Here is a 10,000-nt window from a genome sequence, read left to right on the forward strand (position 1 = left end):
GACCATTTCCATGTCCTATAATTCAGTCAAGAGCCTTCTCGATCATCTCAAGGACCTCATGCTCAAGGAAGGCCAGCCAGAACTCCGCAATTCTTTCAAACCCCAAAGCAAGTTCCCCCCTGGTATTCTGACTCTTTACAGCGAGTCCCACGAACTGGAAAACATTTTTGCCGAGGTCGACCTGGAGTTCTCTTCGGACAAAATCAAGGTTAATGTCAAGGATATTCTGGAAGATTGGATAACGGTTCGCAAACCGAAGGACGTCCTGATGGTTGTTGGGCCAGCGGGATCCGGGAAAACAACGCTCATGAAATACCTCATCCATAACTGGACGTCCAAGAAGAGTGATATCAAAAGAATACTCGACTATGACCTGGTCTTCCATGTCGAGTGTCGTAACTCAACCATCTTGTCCTTTGATCAGCTAGTCCATATGTTGATGCCCACGACGGCGGCCAATATAAGAGAAGCTGAACATCTTAGATCTGTTTTATCCGTCCTAAAGGTTCTCATAGTTGTCGATGGCGTGGATGAGCTTCAAGGAGCTACGGTTGATCTCCTCTCGTCCATCTTCTCTCTTGACGGTGACAACGTCCACATTATTTGCAGTACGCGTAGTGTCAGAACCGATCTGATGTCAAGGATAACTGAGGCCAACGGCCGAGGTATCGTGACGATGGACTTGCTCGGGATCAATGATCCTTACAAACGCCAAGATTTCATCTTCAAGGTTCTTAGCGTCTTTGGAGACGAGACGTTTCAAAACGCAGGATGGAATGCACTTTATAGTTTTCTAGTCACCAAGGGACATTTGGCAAGGTCCCATTTCTTTTCGCCACTGAAACTAACGCTGCTTATTCTGCTCTGGATAGAGAATAAGGAAGTGAATCATCTCTCCAGTGCCACTCAGATGTATGAGCAAATCGAAGACTTCCTCTTCGCCAGGCTGATCGAGAGGTTGAGCACTCATGAGATGACCAAGAGAGTTCGAATTTCCGAGCTGCAGTCCAAAGTACAGAAGTTCATTGGCGTGCTCAACCAAGTTGCTTTTGATTCGCTAGTCAACTGCAAGTTGACATTGCACTCTACCGCTCTGAAGCCACTAAAAGACATATGCACTGCCAATGGCTTACCTTATAATGAAGTCATCACCACGTTTCTGAACCCTCGTCAGTCTCTTCAGGGCTTCCATATGGTTGATATCTATTCTTTCTTCCATGCAAGTGACCAGGAATTCAGATCTGCCCAGTACATGAGACATAGGTTGAAAGAAAACCCAGAGGAGTCCATATTGGACTTTCTCCTTCATACCAGGACAGACTTCAAACTAAGAAGCCACCAGTTCCTGGTATATTTGACAGGGTGCTTGGCGCAAGAGCCGCCAGGTATATTTGCGAAGTACGTGAAGGACATAGTCGACTACGCCAAGCCTTCCATTGACTCGCAGTTGGGATGGATGGAACTCATGTCAGAAGGTCAATGTGACAGGAAATTATGTGAGGTAGTTGGACAGACGATGGTCGAACAGGGCATCCATCGCTGGGTCATCACTGAGAAGACCATCAGAATCATTGACTTACTCTTGCAGTTTTCTGTACCTTCAGACATAAAGATCTCTTTCTTCAGTGACCCTTATACGGTCCCAAAATTTGAAGAGGTCTTGAATCTTATAGTCAAGCTCCCCATCAATTTAGATATGTCCTATCAATATCATTACCTCAATGCGGAACATGATTCAGACAAACTTGTCAAGTTAGCCGTGTCCAGTCCGGAAACTAAGTGTAACCTCACTGACATCATTGGTTGTCTGAGTCTTGACGTAATGCCTTTACTTCCTCCTTCCATGACTTTTGTTTGCTTGCGCGTGACCTACAAAGAACTGCTGGCCGTCCACGCACATCTACCATCCCTTCCAAAGCTGAAAATACTAGGTAAGTCAAGATTGTCTTTCACCTCTTTTGGACTGTTGGACTAACCCCAGACGATTTAATTCAGCTCGGGGGAACTTCTGTTTCAAAAGAGTTTGATTATGATTGAAATAAATTGATATATCACATAGGGCTTATTCTTGGCTTGGGCTGGGCGTTCGTTATTCAAACATCTTGGATTACTATAGACATACACTGGTGTATTTGTTTATCATCTCTTCTCATCCCTAGAGCTTTCTATCATCGACCTGGATCTTCACAAACCTTCCACTTATCCCTGTCTGAACACCGACGCTTCTGTCTACGTGGCTCTCTCGAGATTATACGATTCAGAGTAAGTTTTTTCAGACCCTGTTTTTACTTTAAATATATTTGCATACAAGTACACACACACACACACACACACACACACACACACACACACACACACACACACACACACACACACACACACACACACACATACACGCACGCACGCACGCGCGCGCACACATACACAAACAAATGATAATAAGCTTATCGTTTTATTTTGATTAATAGACATTTTCATTCTTTTAAGGGTAGAGTGGGCTTGTAAAATGCTAGCTGTTTTGTTGCCCAAGGCTTACCAGAAGATAAAGTTGTTCAGTTGCAAACTAAGTGTAGCTGCCTGTGAAAAATTCATCAAAGGTAATCAAATGTTTACTCATATTTATAAACGTGCACGTGATACATACATACATATATATATATATATATATATATATATATATATATATATATATATATATATATATATATATATTATAATAATGACCCGCTTTCGGAGAAGAATAGGCGAAAGTAAAAAGATCCGCATATTTCGATCACTATCTGTGATCTTCAGCAGATGTGATTACAGAGTGGAGAGAAGAATGTATATATATAAAAGTAGTGAGGTGAACTGGTAGAGACGGGGACTCAGGTCACGTGACCGGCGCTACGTGGACGTTGGTGGATTTTGTCCACTGTTAATGTAGCGCTGGGCATGTAACCTGAATCCCCTTCCCTACCTGTTCCCCTCACTACTTTTTTTCATATATACATGCTTCTCTCCACTTTGTAATCACATCTGCTGAAGAGGATCACAGTGATCGAAATATACGGATCTTTTTATTTTTGCCTATTCTTCTCCGAAAGTAGTTCATTAGTATGATTTTACCAATGTGCTACTACATTACTGTTATTTATATATATATATATATATATATATATATATATATATATGTATATATATATATATATACATATGTATATGTATATGTATATTTATATATATATATATATATATATATATATATATATATACAGACATGACAGAATTGAATAGATACTAAGAGAAATCGTTTGATTTATTCAATAAATAATTGATACAATGAAAGTACTTATAAATGGTCACAATGTGAATAACTAATACTTGGTTGACTCCTCCTTTGCTTTTTTCAATGCAAGGACCCCTCTAGGCATGCTGTGTAGTGATTAGTTCACAAATATCATCTTGAGGGATTTCTTGCCATGTTTCCCGTAGTAATTCTAAGAGTTCGAGCTTTGAAGATGGCTTCCTGTTCTTTTTGCAAAGTTGTCGGTCTAATATGCCCCAGAGGTGTTCAATAGGGCCATGGAAGTTTTCTGATCCCATTTTCGCTCAACCAATTTTGTGTTGCTTGAGCAGTGTGACAAGGAGCTCCATCTTCCATAAATAGGAAGACATTATTACTCATTCTACCACTGGAGAATATTGGAATGAGTCCTTCCTTTAATATAGAAACATATTTTCCTGAATTGATGTTTCCTTGACACTCCACAAGCTGTGATCGACCATCACTACAAATTGCACCCAACACCATTATTGAAATGCTTCTATGTTTCACTGTTGGTTGCAGTCTTTTCAGGTCAAACTCTTGACTATAGAGTCTCCAGACTCACACTCTTCCACTGTCAGAAAATAATGCAAATCGTGACTCATCAGAGAAAATGACAATGCTCCAAAAGGCCACAGGTCTCTCCACCTTCTCAACAGCCCAATCCTTTCTGCGCTTGATATTGGCTGGACGAAGGAGTGGTTTCCCTCTTGTAGCTCTGCCATAGTAACCCAGCTTTAGGAGATACCTACAGCTGTTCTGGGACTGACATCAGCTTGTGTTGCTATCTCAGAAGCCTTGCAACGTGGATCCTTTTCGACATTTCTTTTGACAAGAAGCAAAGCTCTTTCTGAGGGCCCGGGACAACCTTAATGAGGTTTTTAGCTCTTCTTGTCCTCTCTGGTGAATTGTGCGATCACTCTATTAACAGTAGAAAGGGGCATTTACAGATTTTCAGATTTTTTTGCGTTGACTAAGTTCACCTTCATGTTGATCCACAATACGACCTCGCTGAAATTCAGATAGGTCTACTACTCCTTTGGTTCGTGGTATGCTTGATTAATGTTGTATGTAATCCAAAACATAAATCTAGGTAGGTATAACATATATGGTAAATTTGAATAATATTAAGCATTAAGTAAGAGCAGAAATGCATTTTTCTTGGTGTCTATTCAATTCTGTCATGTCTGTATATATATATATATATATATATATATATATATATATATATATATATATATATATATATATATACATGTATATATATATACACACATATAGTTTCATTCTATTTTATTCTATTTTATCTATTGTTTTCTATTCTCTTTTATTGTATTTATTTAATTTTTTTTTTATTTTTTTTTCTGTTTATTTGTTTATTTAATTATTCCATTTTCTTACAGGTCTGTATTCTCATGAGGTCCGAATTGAGGCCAAAGGAAACCTTCAGCTGCGCCACGAGAAAGCCTTGAACTCGTCAGACGCTGACAAGCTCATGGACTTGGCCGCCAACTGCTCATACATTCTCGAATGTCGTAAGGGCGGTTGAAAGGAACAGCAGCACAGCCTATGGAAATTTGTTTATCAATGAAGAAACGGCTATCTTTCTCTCTACACTTTGCCTAGGAAACAATGTGAAAATACTGATGAAAATAGTTTTTTTTTTTTTTTTTTTTTTTTTTAGATGTGTGAGTTTGTCATGGCAGTACAAATGTAGCCACGTGGTGGAATAAGAAGAAATTCATTTACAATATCAGCAGGATATTGTAAATTCAAAGCTCAAGGTAGCAATATATATATACATATATATATATATATATATATATATATATATATATATATATATATATATATATATATATATATATATATATATATTCCGAAAGAACATATGTTCTTAAACCTGCTTCTTCATGTACTCCACATTTTATGCATTACTGTTCTTTTCTCTTCTGGAGGGACAACTGTTCACCACTGAACCTAATCACCAAACACCACTAACTGCTACTAGTTTTCGTTTTGTGGATCCACTTGTGGACGTCTGTCATCCCCTACGTGATCCATGGTTTCAGAATATAAGAAATAATGAAATGCACTACGATAATATGGAACAGCATCTGCAATACGCAAAGACACCTTCATACATTTATTTTTTATTTATTCATTTCTTTATTTTTACATTTTCTCCCTCCTACATGTGGACGCTGATATTTTTGTTTCCCGTTAGTGATGTACGTGTATCAAGTATTCATAATCGGTTGCATTGAAAAGCCTTGCAATGTAATTGTTATGGAGCACTATTAAAGTTACCTTTTATGATTAGAGACATAGTTTAGTCTTAAAGACTTAGTTTATGTTTTAGTCTTTCAAGCACCGTCATTCAATCTTTTCTTACTCGGTTGGACCAAAATGATATATATGTATGTGTATATATATATATATATATATATATATATATATATATGTATATATATATATATACATATATATGTATACTTATATACATATATATATATACATATACTATATACATACATATATATATATATATATATATATATATATATATATATATATATATTTATATACATATATATTAGTGAGTCTACCATTTTACTTGAACTAGTATCTTCTGATCTCACTGCATAACCTGCCTATGCAACATTTATCACTACATAGTGCAAAATATAACCAATGGTCCAAATCTACAGGATTCGTCGTAAAATAGTACATTTCCATTTTTCCAAGCTATAACTCAACTGTTTTTGTAATTCTAATATAAAAAAAATTAATGGTTGCTTACGCCGTCCGGTGGTAATTCGGTCACACCTTCGCGTTTGGTGGTAAATCGGTTACACCGCCAACTACGGTGAAGAAGAAGAACTCGAAGAAGAAGAAGAACTCGAAGAAATCGAAGAAGAAGAAGAGGAAGAACTCGAAGAAGAAGAAGAAGAAGAAGAAGAAGAAGAACTCGAAGAAGAAGAACTCGAAGAACTCGAAGAAGAGGAAGAAGAACTCGAAGAACTCGAAGAAGAAGAAGAAGTAGAACTCGAAGAAGAAATCGAAAAACTCGAAGAAGAAGAACTCGAAGAACTCGAAGAACTCGAAAAAGAAGAACTCGAAGAACTCGAAAAAGAAGAACTCGAAGAACTCGAATAAGAAGAACTCGAAGAACTCGAAAGAGAAGAACTCGAAGAAGAACTCGAAGAAGAAGAACTCGAAGAAGAAGGAGAACTCGAAGAAGAAGAACTCGAAGAACTCGAAGAAGAACTCGAAGAAGAAGAACTCGAAGAACTCGAAGAACTCGAAGAAGAACTCGAAGAACTCGAAAAAGAACTCGAAGAACTCGAAGAACTCTTTATTTTCCAAAAAAAGGGGCGTAGCCAAGGCCCCCGGCGTAGCTGGGCCGGCGCAGCCGGTGGGCTTGTATATAAAAAAAAAGTCTTGTGTCGTTATCAGATTATATATCATCGTCCGAGGTTTCTTCCTAAAGAGATCTATAGGATAGTCCTAGGACCTCTTGTGCCATGCTCTGTGGGTCTTTGGGTTCCCTTTTTTTTTTTTTTTTTTTCTTCAAAATTTGGGAGTGAAGTATCACTCCCACGGGCTTTGTTTGAGCCCGTAAACTGTTCCCAATCAGTAAAAATCGAGGCATAAATTATCGTCACTGATTCTTGCCAGAAGAAGGTGGACGGCGGGGCCAAGAGGCGCGTAGCGAGAAAAATGAAATCAGGGGGCTCACGTCAATACTTAGTATATTTCATTGTTTCAGTATTGTTTACTATGTTGGGGAAGACGTCCTGTGTTCAGAATATCGATTTACGTTCTTGCTTTGTAACTGCTCAGTTTGATTACTCTTCAGGATACATTTCGAGTTCTTAAAGTAACTGAAATCCAACTAAAGTCACACCGAATGGTAGATAGTTACAGGGATCATGTCTTTGTGAATGCCAAATGATATTTATTAGTCTCCTTTCGTGTGGAACTTTGACAAATTTGTGTGTCTCATGAAATAATAACAGCAACAGTGGTGGTAGTAGCACGAGTTGACGTCAGCGCAAGAGGTTTCTGGACACGGGGACAACTGGCCTTTATTTGACATGCGAATATTTGATCCGATGGCCCCCGGTCACGATGATTTAACTGTTGGGGTGTCTTAAAAGGCACATACACGATCAATTATATTGCGCAATTTCATTGTCATTTCAGAGTATTGACAATGAAATTGCGCAATATGATTGATCGCGTATGGGCCGCTTTACTCCGAAAACGAGAATGAACAAATCAAGATGCACGAGGAGCGGATACAGAATGTGGACCAGGGTTCATTCACTCCAATAACCTTCACGACTTCAGGCGAAATGGATCCAAGGGGAAAGGCATTCTACGCTCGTCTAGCAGAGGTGATGACAGAGAAGGAATAACAAGATAGCATTGTGGCGTGGATGAGATGTAGACTATCATTCTCAACCTTATAATCAGCTCTCTAATGCCTGAGAGGTACCAGGTCCCCATCTTAAATCAGCACGCATACAAAACCTCGATTTTGAGCAGACTGTAGTGGGAAGTAGGATAAATGAACTTCTGTATTAGGATTCATTAAAGCTAAATAATATAAAATATAAAAGGGTGGTCGACTGCAGTTATTGGAGAGAGAGATGGGCCAATGAACTATGTGGGAGGCAGATCCTGACTGCCTTCACCACACAGTTCCACGAGGACGGAAGTCGTAAAGAAATATATATATATATATATATATATATATATATATTTGTATATATATATATATATATATATATATAATGTATATATATATGTATATTTATAAGTAGTGTGTGTGTGTGTGTGTGTGTGTGTGTGTGTGTGTGTGTGTGTGTGTGTGTGTGTGTACAGTCACAGCATTACCAATAGGTCGGCTATGTATGAACTCTGAGCTTTCAGCCGGGAAGGTATAAGCTGTCAATCACAAGTCCAACACATACTTTTCTAGATTGCACATGTATTAGTAACAGTCGTTGCTTATTGTGAACAACTGTGCTACACAGCGTTATCAAAAGTATTGTTATTCTCATAATTTTTTACAAACTAGTGATATGACTTTTTCATTATTTGAATGTCACCTGGAATCTTTAATTAAAATATCTGTGTGTTATGCTATACAACTATATTGTATACCAAAACTGTAATACTCGTATTTGACATTCCAACACCTCTGTATATACTAGTATCATTTACTTCCTATATTATGACTTACAATTAGATTTACGCCTTTGGCAGATCATGGATTACTTGTGTGTTTCTAATTTTATACACAAAAAAACACACTAGAAACTGAGAAAAGGGAAGAACGTTTTCATTTTTTACAGGTGATCAGGGTACCCTGAGGATGTCTTAATAGGCGGAAACGTTTGGCCTTCAGCCTGTTCTATTTTTTTTTTCCTGCAACTTTGACAGTTACAAGTTTCAGTCACACGTTAAAATCGGTCAATCCGTTGCCCCAAGTCTCTCCTGTAGGAGACCCACGGCCTCCAGGAAACCGCCAACGGCCACTGGATAAATCTAGGTCTCCACGTGCTGATCTCGAATGTTCCTAGTCACGGGTTCGAGTCCTGTTACCTGAGTTACAGTCCAAGCCCATAGAGCAAAGGTTGCGGCTTCGGCCGCAGGTACGTGGCTCCTGGCGTTGGTTCACACACACACACACACACACACACACACACACACACACACACACACACACACACACACACACACACACACACACACACACACACACGCACGCGCGCACACACACACACACCGTCTCGATGGTGTAATGATACCGCGCTGGACCGCTAATTCAGCGATCTGAGTTCGAGTCACGGACATGGGTGGTAATTTCTGTACTGCTGCACCGCGAACCGGTGTGAGATAGAAAGTGGAACCTCATAGAAAATGAGCTCCTACTCAAAATGCCAACCTAATCTAATCTAACCCAAATCAACCTAACCCAATCTAACCTAACCTAGTAGTGACTGTTACCTGCCCCAACAATCCAGGAGGCATAGGTGGCGGCTTCGGTCGCAGTTACTCAGGGCCTCCTGGCGTAGGCTCCTCAACTATTTCTTCTTCTCTATTCATTCCTCCTCCGGCCACTCAATTCTTCCTTCCCATTCTCCCTTCGTCTCTCTACCCAATACATTTCTTACCTATCTTCCCCATTCTCCCTCCCTATCCCCTCCCCTCATCTCCTCCTTTTCCTCCTTCCCCTTCTCTTCCCACCTCTCCTCCTCCTCTCTTTTCACAGCCTCCCCCAACCCTTTCTTCTTTAACCCCTTCCTCCCCTTTCCCTTCTTTTCCCCTTTTCTCACATGCATACCCCCTTCTCCCCTCCTCCCCTCCTCCTTTCCCCCCTTTTCCCACATGCATATCCCCCCCCCCCCATCGAGCCTCTTCCTTTTCAATCGCCTCCCTTGCCTTATTACACTTCTTATCGGATTTTACAGCTTCATGGACGGCGGCGGATTTCAGCCTTTTGTGTCTCCGCCTTTGCTCTTGATGCTTGTCTTCGGTCTTCGTTGCGTCTGTATTCGCCGGGACAGAAAGAAAAGGCAATAATAAAGAAAGAATGAAACACACACACACACATACGCATGCACAGACACACACACACACACACACACACACACACACACACACACACACACACACACA

At 39.7% G+C, this 10,000-nt stretch overlaps 1 protein-coding gene across 1 annotated transcript in view; it reads left to right on the top strand.

Annotated features, from left to right (window-relative positions):
• The window catches only part of LOC143030031 (uncharacterized), a 3,249-nt gene extending 983 nt beyond the window's left edge, over positions 1–2,266 (top strand). The window contains exons 1-2 of the mRNA XM_076193235.1: positions 1–1,931; positions 2,160–2,266. The exon at positions 1–1,931 is cut by the window's left edge and continues 983 nt beyond it. Coding sequence (XP_076049350.1) covers positions 1–1,931; positions 2,160–2,266 — 2,038 coding nt within the window. The remainder of the gene's footprint in view (positions 1,932–2,159) is intronic.
• Positions 2,267–10,000: the final 7,734 nt, after the last annotated feature.

Source organism: Oratosquilla oratoria, chromosome 11 (genome assembly GCF_046742065.1).
Source record: "Oratosquilla oratoria isolate Oo_2021 chromosome 11, ASM4674206v1, whole genome shotgun sequence".
Lineage (NCBI taxonomy): Eukaryota > Metazoa > Arthropoda > Malacostraca > Stomatopoda > Squillidae > Oratosquilla > Oratosquilla oratoria.